We start from the raw sequence: 18,716 nt of genomic DNA, 5'->3' as shown, positions 1-18,716 counted from the left end.
GAATGAGGAAGGGCTATGTCAGAGGCATCCTCCTGGCTCTGAGCTGTTTCGTCAATAGCAACCTGCTTTCGCCCCTCCTCTCTCTCCTCGGCTCACCCTCCCTTTCTCCCAACAGTACGTCCTTCTGTGAGGTTGCCATGGAGACTGGCTCCCTACTCCAGCACTGAGTAGCATCTGAATGCAGGCTAGTGTTGCTACTGCTGCTGCCTCTGTATGTGACCAGCTCTCTGTTCATGTCTGCCTCGTCTGGTACGACACCTCTACTACAGGGCAGGGAGTTCACCTTGCTGAATGATATTAAGAAATCATTCAATAGGTTTATAGTGGGGAATATAGTTCTCTCCCCCACACTGATTCACAGCAGGATAATAACAGAGATGCTTCTACTTCTTTAACATCATATCCCCTTGACAAAATGCACAATGACTAATTCTAACACCACAAAAAAAGGACAGATGTCATTTTAGAGACTGCCATTAATTAAACAATGAGGATTATTATTCCAGCGATTATAGAAAAACACTTCATCAACCTGGCTACTGACTGATTCAACAGTGTATAACTCCATCAGTATTGCATCATATGGAGAGTGATGTGTGTGGTAGAAGATGCATCATCAGAGTAGGAGTGGCATATCAGGGATCAGCTGACTAGCCAGATGACCAATGAACCACCCTGCTGCCTATCCTCCTGGTGACATCACAATCACAGATGCAATCCTGGGTGACAAGACCGGAAATGACAAAACAAGATTGGTCATATAAATCACTATAGCCTAGTTCTGAATTTAAGCAAGGAGTAGAGTACAATATCTAAAACCCTCTATCAAAGAATATCAGTGTGAGAATAAAGTGGTCTTGTCTTGTGAGAACACTGTTGTCTATCCTTTGAGTCAGTATCAGTATGTATTTTGAACCAATGCGGCAGGACTGTGTCATTGCAGTCTACATCTGCCACAACGTAGTCAGAGAATTAAACAGCCACAGCATCTGTTATAACGGCATCCTACTGTGCTGTCTTCCAGACAACAGTACAGATACTGTAACAACGCAACACAGAACACATATCTGCTGACTGATGATGTCAAAGTTCCTGAGCTCTACAGTATGACCTACATTCACAATAGACAGCTGCTGACAACCAGTTGACATAAAGGTCATACACAAGGACAGATTAGTATGTGATTAGATCAGACCAGGCTATGACGGGAGCCAGAGTCATCAAACACACACAGCCTCGCGTCCACTGTCCAGCCTCGCGTCTACTGTCCAGCCTCGCGTCTACTGTCCAGCCTCGCGTCTACTGTCCAGCCTCGCGTCTACTGTCCAGCCTCGCGTCTACTGTCCAGCCTCGCGTCTACTGTCCAGCCTCGCGTCTACTGTCCAGCCTCGCGTCTACTGTCCAGCCTCGCGTCTACTGTCCAGCCTCGCGTCTCATGTCTGGTTGAGACACAGACAGACGTTAGAACAGACGTCCACCACTGAGCTGATAGGACCAGCAGCAGAGCAGACTGGCAGAGGGCAGAGCGTGGCGCTTCAGCCTGCCTGGCACCCACGGCCCAGCGGGTACGTTTGCTGTGGCAACCAGGCCCAGCTGTCTGTCGTTGACCCATATGGGCGCAGGGCCATTTTAAAAGGCCTTGCTCTCTGTCGGTCTATCTTTCATTCTCTTTCGCCCTTTCTTTCTTTCTCTTAATCTCTTTCTGTCTCTCTGTGTTTGTATCACTGTCTTCCTCTCCCTCACACACTATCTCAGACACACTTCCTCAGTCTCTCTCCGTCTCACTACTGCACCAAAATCTCAGCTGTTTGTCTTCCACCCCCATCACCCTCATTTTCTCGTTGATCTCGGCTCTAACCTGCACCATTTCCTAAAAGGCACTGCAATATGAGCTCAATACAATTACTACTAATGTCAAGGTGAAAGAGATGAACCAGTTGAATATCTCATCTGTCCCAGCGTACAACAGACCACATAAAAGGCTGAACAGAAAGCAGGGTAGTGAACAGCAGAGGGAGGGTGGGAGCCCTCGCCCCCCTGCCTGCATCATCTTAACAAAACAACCAAATACAAACGCTGCGCTTACGGAAATACTTCAGAGTCTCCTCAATCTGCTCGACGGTGAGGTCCAGGTTGGTATCGGGGGAGAGGAGAGGGGTGTGGAGCCAGTCGTCGTGGTCATACCCGTAGATGGTGTCTGCTCTCAGCTTGTAGTGAGGTAGCTGCTCCTGCAGTAGACTGATGATCTCCACCTCTGGAAGATCAGTACTGTTACACACATCTGGAGAGGAGAGGGGAGAGGAGGAGGAGAGGAGGAGAGGAGGAGAGGAAGAGGAGATGGGAAGGGAGAGAAGAGGAGGAGAGGGAGAGGAGCGGGAGAAACAAGAGGTTCGTTTTAGCCCCGTACAGCAGCAGGAGGTTTTGTAACAGGTGCGTGGTTGAAAAACACCAGAACAATGGCTGTTTATGTTTAAACTTCATCATCTAGAGCAGGGTTCCCCAACTGGCGGCCCGCGGGCAACTCAATATTGGGAAGGTGTTCTTAATGTTTTGTACACAGTGTATGTGATCGAATACAAATGTAAGCAAGGTTTGAAATGATTATGTTTTAGTGAAATGTTATATCTGTTTTGTCTTCTTATGGTCAATTTGCAGTCTACAAAGTTATATCTGTTTTGTCTTCTTATGGTCAATTTGCAGTCTACAAATTATTTGTAATTATGTTCCGGCCCACTGACCCAAGAAATTGTCCCTCGGCTGAATCTAGTTAATGATCCCTGATCTAGAGTGAGAACAACAACAACAGTGTTGCTCATCAAGATGTACACATACCTTTAGAAAAAGCATTTTTAGCTCCTCAGTAGGCTTTCCCTCGGAACAATCTGCTTTTCTAAACCATAAATCAAACAACAACCTCGGAACTATGGTCATAAGTGATGATATGTCATTGTATCTTGTTTACACATCAGAATCATCCTAGCAGTCTGTTTACATAAAGGGAGTGCAGCAAGAGCTACTGAAAGCAGTGTAGGAGGACCTCTTCTGGCAGATTGAGGAACTACAATCCTGCTGATGTCTATGTATCACAACAGTGCTACAGAACAACAAGATATGACAGTGATTTACAGAATAACTGATACTGGAGCTGCTTTATGACAATGAAGAGAGGGCATACAGTACACTATATAAACAAGGGGAATCTGCATAACAAACCACAGACAGCGGAACATATTGGCATGGGAACTGGGAAGAAGTTCTCCATCGAGGAACTAGTTTGCGACAGTCAACTCTGTGCTTCACTGGAACATAGTCATCTTACCAGCACTTCCTGCCATGGGATTCACTCCTTCCCTCAGCTGATCCAGATGTCCACCAAACTCCCATCCAAAGACTTATCACTGTAAAGCTCCTAAGAAAATCTCCAATAAAATGTCCAACAGTCACGACGATAACTTCACCAGAATCACACACACTAAGAAGTGACTGAGTTGTGAAAATGGAATGGAACATCTCAGTTTATGTGAGCAGGCGTGTTTCCAATCCATTTGTTCAACAGCTGCATACATAAGTCCTGCATATCTGAGGTAGTGAAGACGCTCCAGCAGACAATGGTGTCCCAGATAGCCTTAATCCAGACAGAATGGGTTGGCAGGCTGTGAAACAGGCTAAACTGGCAGACACCATGGTACTGACTGTCACCAGCAAAACCTAGCAGCATTAGCAGACTACAGCAAGGGAGTCTGTCACAGACAGTCACACACAGACTACAACATGTGGGACACACACTACTGTTATGGTCCATTGCTATCAATTAAAAAGTAGTAAAAACATGCAAATTCATTGTTAACTCCATAAATCTAATATTTTTGTTAAATAGAGCAGATTATAGACCTATTCTTCATATTCAGCTCAGATCTCCAAAGAGTAACTGGGACGACCAACTATACTCTGAGCTATAAAAAGCTCCTGAACAACACTCAACACCCAGGCCAATGCAAACCAAAATAACAACAATGTCTGGAAGTGTCAGATGAAGCGGATAAGGGCAGCCAGACATACTGTGTATCATCACAGGCATTAAACAGTCTCTACTATCCATCACAACAACATGAACTGATACAGTATGACAAAACCAACGTGTCATGCCTTCCTTATCACCATGCAACAGCTGGAACTAAGGGATGTTGTGTGAAGATTGCATAAATGTTGTATGAAGGTTGCAGAGAGCCTCTGAGTGCTGATAGCTACTAGACCATTTGCTGTTGATTATTCCTGGACTGTATTATATTTATCTGTAAGGCCCTGGCGCTCTGCTCTGCGCCCGCTGGCCCACTGTCCTTCCTGTCCCCTCTACCTCTCTGGCATTCACTTCTAATCCCCAGGCCACAGTACCCTAATGTAGCTCAGAGTCAATACTGGCTGAACCTACATACAACTACACAGAAAGCTAGAACCCATGGTGACAAACAGACAGACAGACAGACAGAGACAGAGAGAGCGAACGAGAGAGAGCGAGAGACAGACAGACATGGGGGCAGGACAACTACAAACTGTGTCTAACTCTAGTCTGGTTCACGTTCTAGTCTTCATATCCAACCCTATCATGTTTACTAAGAGATTACTAAAATAATGTGTGTACTTGAATAGGATCTATTTTGATAATCTATACCACTAAGATAATGTAAATCAGTTGGTGACCTCCTATTGTCCTAGTACTCCTCATTAAAAACCAGGCTACATAACCATCCCCTTCATAAAAACATGCTTAACAACAATTACATAATTTCCATAGGAACAATTATTCTTACTATTCCATAAAATGTTAAGAAATCAGACATTAAGTACGAAACTAAATCATAAAAATAACTTTGCTGCCATGAACAAACAAAAAATAAAGTCCAATAAAGTGAGGAATCCCAGTAGTTTTAAACACCAAACAACCCCATAGATCCAACCCAAAGTCACGGTGTCCAGTACTCACTCATGGCGCCTCTGCCCCTTGCTCTGTGTCCTCTCACCCAGACTTACATTTTCCGCTTCTCCAGGAAAAGGGCAGGGCGAAGAGGAGTGGGAGAGAAAAAAGGGAGAGAGGGGAGGGAGGGAGGAAGAGAGAGTGGGAGGGGAATCAGAAGGAGAGAGAGGGAATAAGAGAGGTAGTCGTAGGAAAGAGACCACAGCTACTCTGCTTTACCATCCTGGCATGCCACTGACGGTGGTCACATGGGGCCCCCAACCCCCACAACCTCCCCATTCTGTAGCTAGCCCCCCCCCCCCACACACCACCCAGCTACCTAAACATAGATGGTAACTGGATTACTGTTGGCCCAGAGAGTGCAGTGGACTGGACCACTCATTGTCCTGCATACTACAGGCTGGTCTCTTCCCACAGCTGCTGGATCTCCATGAGACTGACCAGTGAGACTAACAACAGGCAGGATATACTGTACTGCAGCTGGAAGCCAGCAGGGGAGAACATGGCCGCCTCAGACAGGATGACATCTAGCACAGACCACAGATCATAACAACAGCAAAGATCCACTGTAGGCACTCTGGGAACTTTTCCCTCTACAATTAGGAATGAAACAAATGATTATTATGATGTATTTATAAGTAGAAATTCAGATCGCTAGCCAGAGCCCTATATTGTTCTATATTCAGAGCCCGGGCTGTATATTCAGAGCCCTGGCTGTATATTCAGAGCCCTGGCTGTATATTCAGAGCCCTGGCTGCATATTCAGAGCCCTGGCTGCATATTCAGAGCCCTGGCTGCATATTCAGAGCCCTGGCTGCATATTCAGAGCCCTGGCTGCATATTCAGAGCCCTGGCTGCATATTCAGAGCCCTGGCTGCATATTCAGAGCCCTGGCTGCATATTCAGAGCCCTGGCTGTATATTCAGAGCCCTGGCTGTATATTCAGAGCCCTGGCTGTATATTCAGAGCCCTGGCTGTATATTCAGAGCTCTGGCTGTATATTCAGAGCCCTGGCTGTATATTCAGAGCCCGGGCTGTATATTCAGAGCCCTGGCTGTATATTCAGAGCCCTGGCTGTATATTCAGAGCCCTGGCTGTATATTCAGAGCCCTGGCTGTATATTCAGAGCCCGGGCTGTATATTCAGAGCCCGGGCTGTATATTCAGAGCCCTGGCTGTATATTCAGAGCCCGGGCTGTATATTCAGAGCCCTGGCTGTATATTCAGAGCCCTGGCTGTATATTCAGAGCCCGGGCTGTATATCAAAAACATTCAAAACATCTTGAGCCAAGCCACTACTAGCTGACTACGTTTCTCCAGGCTGTTGAACTTGGGAGCTAGTGTTTAAAGCAGCCGCTGGACTACCGTAGTCATAATGTCAAGGTGGACAAATGTCCCATCCTCCAGCAGGCTGACATGAAATAAGAGTTGAGAGGAGGAATGGAACTGCCTGGCCCTGGCTCTGGCCCCGCTGCAGTGACAACAGCTGAGCTATGCTAGCTAGCCTCACACATACAGTACTTTCTCCATCTCCATTAGAGGAACACTACTGTACAATGTGCTACCCCAACACATCTCCATTAGAGGAACACTACTGTACACTGTGCTACCCCAACACATCTCCATTAGAGGAACACTACTGTACACTGTGCTACCCCAACACATCTCCATTAGAGGAACACTACTGTACACTGTGCTACCCCAACACATCTCCATTAGAGGAACACTACTGTACACTGTGCTACCCCAACACATCTCCATTAGAGGAACACTACTGTACACTGTGCTACCTCAACACATCTCCATTAGAGGAACACTACTGTACACTGTGCTACCCCAACACATCTCCATTAGAGGAACACTACTGTACACTGTGCTACCCCAACACATCTCCATTAGAGGAACACTACTGTACACTGTGCTACCTCAACACATCTCCAGCGAGATCCAGCCAACACTCGCACCCACCCCCACCCCCACCCCCACACGGGCTAAAGCCAATTAACATTTGTGAGAACCCTAGAAATCTGAATTAAACCTGAATGAATAAAGCATATTAAAGTGTAAAACTCTTCTGTAGGACGTGGGCCACAGATGTAAACATGCTATTCCACATGTCAACAGTGCTGAGGGAGGGACAGAGGCAGAGAGCAGCATGTGATTCAGTGAGCAGGGTGGGCAGGGAGGGAGTCAGAAGGCTGCAGACACAACAGAGCAGAACAGCTGCTGAAATGAAATGTGACCGATAGTTCTTTCCCTCTTTCCTCTACATCAGGACAACCACTGTTCTCCATCTATCCATCCACCGCTGTGGTAGAGTAGCAACATGTCCACATGTATGATTAAAATGACAATTTTTCCACCTTTTTTCCCCAGTCGGGTCCTTCAGCTATTGAACGTCTGCCCGCTGCACTTAATAAGCCCCCTACATTACCCTGGCTATGGTTGTAATTCATGTGCTCTTGCCAAGAGGCTGGGTCTGTCACAGATCCACCACAGACGGATCACACTGCTCAACGGCTCCTGACGCCATGGCAACGGCCTGGGGCCAGAAACTGTGCTGTAGTGAGTGTTGGTCTGTCCCAAAGAAAAACAGAAACTCAGTGTGTGTGTTGATCCGTACCAGAGGAAAACCAGAACCTGGTGAATAGTGCGGGGCCGGGCTATGAGTCAGTCTCAGTCCGTTCTATTCAGCTGGCCTGACCACTGCTCACTGGACTAATGGAAAAGTAGCTCTGGCTGATTCCAACTGTTTTGTCCACCGACAAACTGGTCCCATGGATACATCATGCTGTGGGAATATCTGTGGTTTGGCTAAAACTGCATATCTGACAGAAAGAGAAGCCAAAAGAGAAGCCCATGACATCATGGGAAGACCTTAACAATATGTCCTGTTCAGTAACACCAGTCCAGAACAGTGATGTACAGAAATCTGTGCTGACTGAAACTAAAGGAGTGATGAAAAACACACTGTATGAGGTGATATCAAAACACAGCCTGTCCTACAAAACCCCTAAAAACTCAAAATACTAAAATGCTGCATGATAATTCTGAAGCATTATAGCATATTATCAAAATACACCACAAGATGAACACAGTTCCCACAGCACAGATCTAGGTTCAATCTTACCTGTGAGCAGAGTGACTGTGGGGAGCAACAATCTCAGTTAACCCGGAACTAAAGTCTTGCGTAACTGGTCAGCTGCTATGTTTACGTAGTCTCCCCACGAGAGATTATAGCAACAATGGCACGTGGACACATTGACACTGACAGACGTAATGACAAACAAACAAATCCACCGAGCTAGTCATCAACACTCACACAGCCCCCTGACATTAACTTTGGGTTCAGTTCACATGACAAAAGGTTAATATCTAAAGTTTCTAAAGTCCAAAACTGAACTACGATATAGCATCCGTTATCAACAGCTAACAGTACCGCATATATGTGTTAATGACTTCAACTTCCTGGATATCTTCTGGGCAGTAATATAGTAGCTGTATTTGCATGATATTTTTACCTCAGTGTGTGTGTACCTCAATAAGCCATATCTGGATCAATAAAATAGCCTTCTAATGCCACTACTGGAGAAGATTAAAAATGGTATACACATGTTGAACAAAATTCCTATTTACCCATATTTTGCCAGTGGGAAAAGGATGCACACTGGTGCAGAGTATCACCATGTTCTAGACTGGGTATCCTGCTTGTAATATAGACTAAAGTTAGCATGATATTGTTGAGGTGCTTCCAGACGATTTGATTAGCTAGATGAACACTAATGTTCTTTTGAGAACAGCCCAAGAAGAGCCCTAAGCATTGAAAACATCCCATGACCTTTAGTAACATCATATCATATGAATAGCCTTTTTTTCTATGGTCTTTGAAAGATGTCTCTGAGAGAAAGGAGCATGCTTAGCCACAAGATGGAGTTACAATACATCTCCTCTGTTCACTACAACCTTACTGAAGCCAACCTACCATAGCCTGGGTACCTACTATAGTTACAATACATCTCCTCTGTTCACTACAACCTTACTGAACCCAACCTACCATAGCCTGGGTACCTACTATAGTTACAATACATCTCCTCTGTTCACTACAACCTTACTGAACCCAACCTACCATAGCCTGGGTACCTACTATAGTTACAATACATCTCCTCTGTTCACTACAACCTTACTGAACCCAACCTACCATAGCCTGGGTACCTACTATAGTTACAATACATCTCCTCTGTTCACTACAACCTTACTGAACCCAACCTACCATAGCCTGGGTACCTACTATAGTTACAATACATCTCCTCTGTTCACTACAACCTTACTGAACCCAACCTACCATAGCCTGGGTACCTACTATAGTTACAATACATCTCCTCTGTTCACTACAACCTTACTGAACCCAACCTACCATAGCCTGGGTACCTACTATAGTTACAATACATCTCCTCTGTTCACTACAACCTTACTGAACCCAACCTACTATAGCCTGGGTACCTACTATAGTTACAATACATCTCTTCACTACAACCTTAATGAACCCAACCTACCATAGCCTGGGTACCTACTATAGTTACAATACATCTCTTCACTACAACCTTACTGAACCCAACCTACCATAGCCTGGGTACCTACTATATTTACAATACATCTCCTCTGTTCACTACAACCTTACTGAACCCAACCTACCATAGCCTGGGTACCTACTATAGTTACAATACATCTCCTCTGTTCACTACAACCTTACTGAACCCAACCTACTATAGCCTGGGTACCTACTATAGTTACAATACATATCCTCTGTTCACTACAACCTTACTGAACCCAACCTACTATAGCCTGGGTACCTACTATAGTTACAATACATCTCTTCACACTACAACCTTACTGAACCCAACCTACTATAGCCTGGGTACCTACTATAGTTACAATACATCTCCTCTGTTCACTACAACCTTACTGAAGCCAACCTACCATAGCCTGGGTACCTACTATAGTTACAATACATCTCCTCTGTTCACTACAACCTTAATGAACCCAACCTACCATAGCCTGGGTACCTACTATAGTTACAATACATCTCCTCTGTTCACTACAACCTTACTGAACCCAACCTACCATAGCCTGGGTACCTACTATAGTTACAATACATCTCTTCACACTACAACCTTACTGGACCCAACCTACCATAGCCTGGGTACCTACTATAGTTACAATACATCTCCTCTGTTCACTACAACCTTACTGAACCCAACCTACCATAGCCTGGGTACCTACTATAGTTACAATACATCTCCTCTGTTCACTACAACCTTACTGGACCCAACCTACCATAGCCTGGGTATGTACTACATTGCCCATCAGCATTATTTCAGACAGCCTAGTTAGTCTCAGATACCCTGGCTTCACTCACGAGGTGAAAGCCTGAGACAGAGGCTACAAACAGCCTAATGAATGATAATGAACCCAGTGTGTGGTTTGTTACCAAACCCCATTGATGTTACTTAATACTCTACATCACCACATTCAGAAGCATTGCAAATCCACGGCTCCTATGGCAACCACTGGGACACATGGGGAGCAGGGAAACCCACTGAGGTCTTTTGTACTCATTGATCCTCTGAGTGTAGCCAATCAGCAGAGAGGCACGCCCTACACAATGACATCATGGATGAGTCACAGTACAGGAAGAGGAAGTGGCTTATGAAGGTTGTGGAGGCTTCAGAATGGACTGAGGCTGTATCCCAAATTACACCCATTTGGGACACACAATGGGAGAGACAAAGGAGGGCTTGGTTCAGTAGCATCCACTGGTGTATGTTGCTATTACAACTGGAAGAATACAGCACTGTACCAATAAATGAAATCAGCATGGTATGAAACTAAGTAAAAGAGACAGAATTATAGGACATATGATTCTGATTGGATAAGCCTTACTACAATAAAAGGCAAAACAATCAGCTAATCCAGCCATGGAATATAATCTACCATATTGTGAATCCCTGCCTAGAAAACAAACATGAGGAAAGTATTTCATCTCCTCAGACAATCAACTGGCCTGGTGGTGAGACTGTCTGTCTGATGAGGAACAGAACAACAGAAGGGAAAATTACCCCTAGATGCTGATCTTGGGTCAGTTTAGCATTTTCCCAAATAATTGTTAAGGTTAGGATTGGGGGAGGGGAAATTAACCCTAGATCTGTACCTAGGGGAAACTTCACCCTACACCTAACAGAACAATGCCAGGGACCTAACCCCACCAGGGGGCAGCACTGTACCACAGCAGCACAGCTCGCAGTCCTTCAATGCCATTGAGCTGCTTCCTGTACTCATAGCAAGAGTCCAACTCCAGAGACTACAGGTTGAAATCTATTAATCAGAATAGAGGTAAAGGGTACAACAAACGTTTCCGTGTGGGTAACTCTTAGAGCTGCTTCCAACAGTTTGGTTGCAGTCAGTGTCACTGCCATACACTGCAGTCAGTCTCTGTATGCATTTCAGCTTGGCTGTCTTCAGCTGAAATACGGTTTGTGTGCTCATTGAACAAGTTTGGATACAGCATAGCACCTCCCTGTTTCACTCAGTTTCAAAACGTTTCTTCTCTACTGAACAGGACCTAGCAGAATGATGAGAAATGCAGTCGCACTGCCCCCCTGGGAGTTTGCTGAGTGTCCCAAATTACACCCTATTCCCTATTTAATGCACTTCTTTTCACTAAGGCCCATACGGCTCTAGTCAAACGTAGTGCACTATATAGGGAACAGGGTGGCATTTGGGATGTGCAGCCTGAGCCAGCAGCATAGTCTGGTCCCCTGACTGGCCTCATGACAGGAAGTGACAGTCAGAGGCACAATCAAGTTTGGTTTCTCCCCCACTACGGCCCGCTAAGCCCTCCCTCCCCCCAGCACCCTGCATTTCCTGGGTTACATCCCCAAATGACATCCTACTCTCTATATAGTGCACTACGTTTGACGCTATGGGCCCTGGTCAAAAGTAGTGCACTATAAAGGGAACAGGGTGCCATTTATGACGAGACCCTCTGTAACTCCCTCCTGAGATTTTAATGTACTCCGCAGAAGCCACAATAATGCAGCCGTTAGTTAGATGAAACTGTCATCACAGTGAATTGGAATATTTATTTCCCCATGGGCTCTTTTTGTCAGGTTGCCAATCCCGGTACTTACTGTTCAACAGAAATGCTGTTGAAACACCACCCAGAGCATATGATTTAACTCACGATGATCTTATAATTCACTGGTTCTATATGTAATTCTATGATTTTAGCCTTACAAAGCTAGGCCATAAAAAAGTGAGATGGGTACAGGCAAATAATAGAGCACAGGAGCATGGTCTGGTTGTGGTGAACAAGCGGATCTCTCCAGTGACTCCGACACTCCCCTGTTACCCACACAAAGGGACTGCTGGGTTTGTTCCCCTGATACCCACACAAAGGGACTGCTGGGTTTGTTCCCCTGATACCCACACAAAGGGACTGCTGGGTTTGTTCCCCTGATACCCACACAAAGGGGACTGCTGGGTTTGTTCCCCTGATACCCACACAAAGGGGACTGCTGGGTTTGTTCCCCTGATACCCACACAAAGGGACTGCTGGGTTTGTTCCCCTGATACCCACACAAAGGGACTGCTGGGTTTGTTCCCCTGATACCCACACAAAGGGACTGCTGGGTTTGTTCCCCTGATACCCACACAAAGGGACTGCTGGGTTTGTTCCCCTGATACCCACACAAAGGGACTGCTGGGTTTGTTCCCCTGATACCCACACAAAGGGGACTGCTGGGTTTGTTCCCCTAATACCCACACAAAGGGGACTGCTGGGTTTGTTCCCCTGATACCCACACAAAGGGGACTGCTGGGTTTGTTCCCCTGATACCCACACAAAGGGACTGCTGGGTTTGTTCCCCTGATACCCACACAAAGGGACTGCTGGGTTTGTTCCCCTGATACCCACACAAAGGGACTGCTGGGTTTGTTCCCCTGATACCCACACAAAGGGACTGCTGGGTTTGTTCCCCTGATACCCACACAAAGGGACTGCTGGTGCTGTGGGATTATTTAAAGATACTCTTCGAAGAGGTAGGGTTTCAGATGTTTTTGGAAGATGGGCAGGGTCTCTGCTGTCCTAGCTTCAGGGGGAAGCTGGTTCCACCATTGGGGTGCCAGGACAGAGAACAGCTTGGACTGGGCTGCCCTCCCGTAGGGGTGGGAGGGCCAAGAAACCTGATGTGGCAGAACGGAGTGCTCGGGTTGGGGTGTAGGGTTTGAGCATAGCCTGAAGGTAGGGAGGGGCAGTTCCTCTTGCTGTTCCGTAGGCATGTACCATGCTGTCTGCTGGCTCTGCCCAGTGAAGTGCTGTGCTCTGTCTGCTGGGCTCTATCCCTGCCAGTCCCCTGTGACTGAAACACTGACGCCACAACTTTATTCTTACATCTTGAGAAGCCACTTTTATTTAGAACTCTAGCCCAGCTCTCTGGCCCAGCCTGGGAAAAACTTATCAAGACGGTCCAGCCGGTCCAGCCAATTCAAACACAACTAAAAACATTTGGGCAGTAATGCATGAACTTTTATCCAAACATCCATAGAATGTATATTCACAGTTCACCATTTTATATTCACAGACGGAAGCATTGAGACGGTTTACATTAACGTGTTGTTTGCCTTGCAGCTGCATTATAACTGTCAATACCAGGCTTCAGTTTAATGGATACCGCCCTCTCTCGCTCTCTCATCCTGTAGTGTAGTTTATACAGACCATACAGAGAAGGGTTGTGTCCCAAATGGCACCCTATTCCCTATATAGTGCACTAATGTTGACCAGGGCCCTTTGCCATTAGGGAGTAGTGCACTAGAAAGGGAATATGGTGTCATTTAGGACGCAGCCAGTCATCCTGGGTGTTTGAATAATGGTTTGATTGATGCACCGCAGAGAGCCTGACCTAGAAATACTGCAACAATTCTCTACCTGAACAGTGATGAGTACACGGTCTATCTATGTTCATCTTCTAGAGAGAAACAAGGAGGGTAAGAAGAGGGGGAGCGAGAGAGAGAGAGGGAAGAGAGAGAGCGAGAGAGCGAGGGAAGAGAGAGCAAGAGAAGAGAGAGCGAGGGAAGAGAGAGAGAGCGGGAAAGAGAGTGGGAAAGAGAGAGAGCGGGAAAGAGAGTGGGAAAGAGAGAGAGTGGGAAAGAGAGAGAGCGGGAAGAGAGTGGGAAAGAGAGAGAGCGGGAAGAGAGTGGGAAAGAGAGAGAGCGGGAAGAGAGTGGGAAAGAGAGAGAGCGGGAAGAGAGAGCGGGAAGAGAGAGAGAGTGAAGAGAGAGCAAAGAGAGAGAGAGGAGAGAGCGAGAGAGAAGAGAGATCATATTCACTGTGCTGCGGAGAACCATTCTGATGATGAATAATACAAATTATTGGCAGATGTTCCTCTACTATAGCTTGTTTTTAAGTGCTTCTGTTGTACATCCCATCTCAATAACATACCCACTGACCACACAAATGAAATAACCAATTTGGGGTTCGTGTTCCATCAACATTTCAATTACAGAAGTAGCAACACTCTCAGGACATAAAGGTGTTCTGGAATAAGACTACAACTGCTCTTTGGAACATGTGTTCCATTCCAGATGGAGCTACTCTGAAGTTCTGAGAAGAAGTCTTTGTGTAGAGCTCTGCTGTAGTGTTGAGCAGAACACTGAAGCACCAGATGGGTGTGCAGGTAGGTACAGCAAGCTATTTCACAAACTGTTAGAAACTGGATCCAGTTCAGAGGGAATAGGGAGTGCTGCTTTGCTTCAGTAAGATACATTTTCTCTCAATCAGAAACGGATTTAGTCTTCTACTGTCAGGGATGTATGGTACGTACCAGTGATGGTCCCGGCATCTCTGTAGACGGTGGTGACATCATCGGGGGGCGCGACCTCACTCACATACTGCTCTTCGCGGGGGGCGCTGGGGTGGTCTGGCTGCGGATTGGAGGGTTCCCTGGGGGGAGGCGAGTAGGTGGAGGCAGAGGCCGACGTGTTGTGGTGCGAAGCTGTGGTGTCCAGCTTGCTGGATGAGTTTCACAGGAGAGCAGTATGTGCCATGGGCAGGGCCAGCCGCGGGCGGAGGGAGAGAAGCAGCAGCAGCTCCACACCCTGGACCACACCACACCACCAGACCAGATCACTTCCTGTAGAGGGAACCTGGGAGAAGAGAGACAATTCAAAAGTTAGGGCCTAGGGCTTGTTTCTGGAACGGGCCCATGTAAGACAGGTAGCAGCCAGCAGAATGTACTATGGGAGGGGTGAAGGAGGGTAAGGTACTGTTTTGCACTCAGAATATGAATGTTGGGTGGGCCTCAACTTTCTCTTTCACTGCCTGGTGCTTGCAGAAGTCTGTTAGAGTATTTATAGCCCTATCAAACCACCAATAGTATTGGCAGACTGGTAAGACATTTCAACAACAGTAAAAGTGTTGATGTCCTTTTCACACTTCAGGAGAAGTTACAACAAGACTTATATTAAGCTGTGAGAATAAGCATTTCTATTCATCTTAGGATGCAGTGATGCAGAGAAGAGTTTGAACCTCCCTGTCCCAGTTTTTCTAGTACTGAGAAACAGAACATCAACAGTGTGAAATTAGAAAATGCTTAATAAAATGTGGGTAATTATTAGAAACTTTGTGAAGAAGGTAACACGTCTGTTGGTCTTAAGGTGTCAGCATGCTTCAGTTCGGCTGGCGACTAGCCGAAGTCGGCTAGGCGAAATGAACAAGTGTGCTCGCATACTCCCTTAAAAGAACTTCGCTTGAAAAACAATAAAAAAGTGGCAATAGTACTGTTTGGCCATTTTTAGATGCCGTAGCCAGTAGACACTTCCTCAAAATAGTCAGAATTAATCGGAGACAACTCAAGAAAAATCGGTCATTCATTTTGCCGTTTTTGACGAGGAGATCTTAGTCGCACAAGTTTGGTGCAGTATTTCTCAATTAAATTTTTTGCATGAAAACTAGTTGTCTATCGTTGAATGACAAAAAATACTTTATTGAAGAATCCCTACAATTGACCAATCAAGGACGAAGTGGCGTACACGTCGGCTCCCGAAGATCGCCTGGGCACGAGTAAAATATTTTTTTTGTGCCCAAACAGCCGGAAAAAAAACCTTACCGAAGTACAAAACTAACATAAACATCACAAAATGTCATAATATATGCAGAAAGTCTTCTGAACTGTTTCAGCTGGGAAGCCTTTAGATAGACCACGACACAACAGGAAATCAAGTAAAAAGTGCAGAATCAGGTAGAATGGGTTTTTGGGCACATAGAGCACCTTGTATTGTTTGGTTTGGAATGAGGCCTATGCATGTAATTAGAGAATATATTGCTGATACTAGCTAGTAGTCTAAGGTATATCTTTTAAAAGGGTGTTTACCCAGGTTGGTGTCTGCTTTAGACAAGTCATTATGAGAATAGTGTATTATGGTTTTGTGCCAGTTTATATCTTTTTTCCTGTATAAATCAGATTTGTTCTCCTATATTCATTGTGGGCTACATTGGCTGTGTCTAAACGTAGCCATAGGTATGCTCCAAGGTGACGTGACCATGGAGCAGGTCCTATATTTACCCATGTAAGGACTGTAACTTTAGCCAGTGTTGGTAATGCTCATGGAGAGGCTGGACAGAGCCTTGTAGACCCCACCTGAGCCAAGTGAGTTGTATTGGCAGGAATGCCTGCTTAGGCCTAATCCTATTTCCATTATGCCTAGTCCGGTGTTGGTCCTTTTTAGATTTTGTACCCTTTCAGTGTTTTGCTTGTTTTGTCAGTCTTTTTTTGTCAACTTTAAAGTCGTATTACCTGTGCCCGCTAAATACTAACACGTGTTTGCGCGCGCACTAGAACACACAGCTGATCACGGGACCGGCCGGTGGAAGCACAGTAAAACAAACAAGCAAACGCACTTGAAAATGAAAAGCGATTAAATGAAATAAAGAAAACCTCGTAAGTCTTTGACAATGAGCTCTTAAACATCACAAAGGATCAAATAGCTGATCAATTAATTTAAAATGTATTTTAACAGGGAGTCATGCTGACACCAAGGTCTCTCCAGTACACATCAACACGTTCATATTACACACAATATCTACCGCCATACAGTAAGAGGTTACTGGCTAGCTAGGGGACATTAATATTACACACCATATCCCAGACTGAACTCAAGACCAGTGACGTTGAAAGGCTTGCTAGAAATAACAGACCACTTTGCTTTTTACTTCCCTCTTTCTTTCCTTCGCTCCTCTATTTCTCCCTGTTGTCTGTACTGAAAGCAGAGGTCAGGTTAAAGCAGGAGGCGTCATCTGTCTCTACTCCTGCTGGGTATCAACACTACATTGAGAGATTCTATTCACTTGAACTGCTGTGATGATTCGACCAAATACGTAGCTTGCTTTTTTTTTTGGGGGGGGGGTAAGTTTATAAAAGTCAAGACTCGACCAATAAATATAATGGATTACGATGTTTGCTTTCTTATCCCAACCCCACCCAAGAGTGGCGTTAGTTTTCCATTCTATGCTGCAGTGCTGTTCATTTCCTTACGGACTTCATTACAGCTTGCATCTGCCCACACTGCAATAGTGATGCACAGCGATAGGTCAGCCTCTCCCAGGTACTCATGTTCACCATGACCTGCTGGGCTTTGTGAGCTCTGCCAGAGAAAACAAGCATAGACACAGGAGCTTACTTGAGAAATGTAAGTTATTTCAATGTTAACACTGAGATGTGTTAAATATTACATTTACATTTTAGGTAATATAGTATGTATCCAGCCTACATCTTGCTATAGTTGTACTGTTTGAGGACAGCCCTGGTTTATACAGCACACAAGGCTGTGTGCCGTTCATTGTCACTCTTTTTTGCTGTAAATTGACATTTTTTACAGCTGCTACACCTGAACAAAGGGTCAACTGAGGTCATCATCCAGGCGTGTATGTGAAAGCAGATCTCTCTCTCTCTCTCTCTCTCTCTCTCTCTCTCTCACACACACTAAAAGAAAACAGAAAGCACTTAAAACTACCCCTAAAGGGCTCTTGCCATTGTAACGTGACCTCTAGAAAGCATGCAATATTATTCTACATCTCACGTCACGTGATATGACGCAACATCACCAAAAACCTACTACAATAGGTTGAAGTGCCTGAGCGTTAGGAATGGACACACCAGTCATAATACATTACACTTCTAACATACTGGACAACACATGGCAGTTGGAGGGCCTTTTTTCAATATAATTCACATTAAAATCCTACTGTATGTTTATTACCTCTTTAAGACCATTTGGTTATAGAGCCATTAACCTAACAAAGTGACCAATAAAAGCACAGCTCTGATTGGTCTTTGATGTAGATATCTGGCATCCAGGGTGATGGGTGGGTCATATTGGCGCTGTGCTTATTCACAGTGTTCCCATAGCAGATGTCTGAGAAGCTGACCTGGAAGTGAGAGAACTGTGGAGTCAGCGTGGTGGCTTAGGTTACTGACCTGAGAGAACTGTGGAGTCAGCGTGGTGGCTTAGGTTACTGACCTGATAGAACTGTGGAGTCAGCGTGGTGGCTTAGGTTACAGACCTGATCGAATTGTGGAGTCAGCGTGGTGGCTTAGGTTACTGACCTGATAGAACTGTGGAGTCAGCGTGGTGGCTTAGGTTACTGCCCTGATCGAACTGTGGAGTCAGCGTGGTGGCTTAGGTTACAGACC

General features: G+C 45.5%; 1 protein-coding gene across 1 annotated transcript in view; it reads right to left on the bottom strand.

Moving 5' to 3' along the window:
• Positions 1–18,397, bottom strand: part of LOC311139314 (trafficking kinesin-binding protein 1-like) — a gene marked incomplete at its 5' end in the record, with an annotated part of 58,385 nt that extends 39,988 nt beyond the window's left edge. Inside the window, 5 exons of the mRNA XM_084174193.1 lie at positions 2,087–2,281; positions 14,850–14,968; positions 15,053–15,171; positions 17,559–17,667; positions 18,342–18,397. Coding sequence (XP_084030319.1) covers positions 2,087–2,281; positions 14,850–14,968; positions 15,053–15,171; positions 17,559–17,667; positions 18,342–18,397 — 598 coding nt within the window. The remainder of the gene's footprint in view (positions 1–2,086; positions 2,282–14,849; positions 14,969–15,052; positions 15,172–17,558; positions 17,668–18,341) is intronic.
• Positions 18,398–18,716: the final 319 nt, after the last annotated feature.

Source organism: Coregonus lavaretus (genome assembly GCF_964263955.1).
Source record: "Coregonus lavaretus genome assembly, chromosome: 13".
NCBI classification, from domain to species: Eukaryota; Metazoa; Chordata; class Actinopteri; order Salmoniformes; family Salmonidae; genus Coregonus; species Coregonus lavaretus.
The sequence above is the reverse complement of the archived record's forward strand: the minus strand, read 5'-3'. Positions and strand labels throughout refer to the sequence as shown.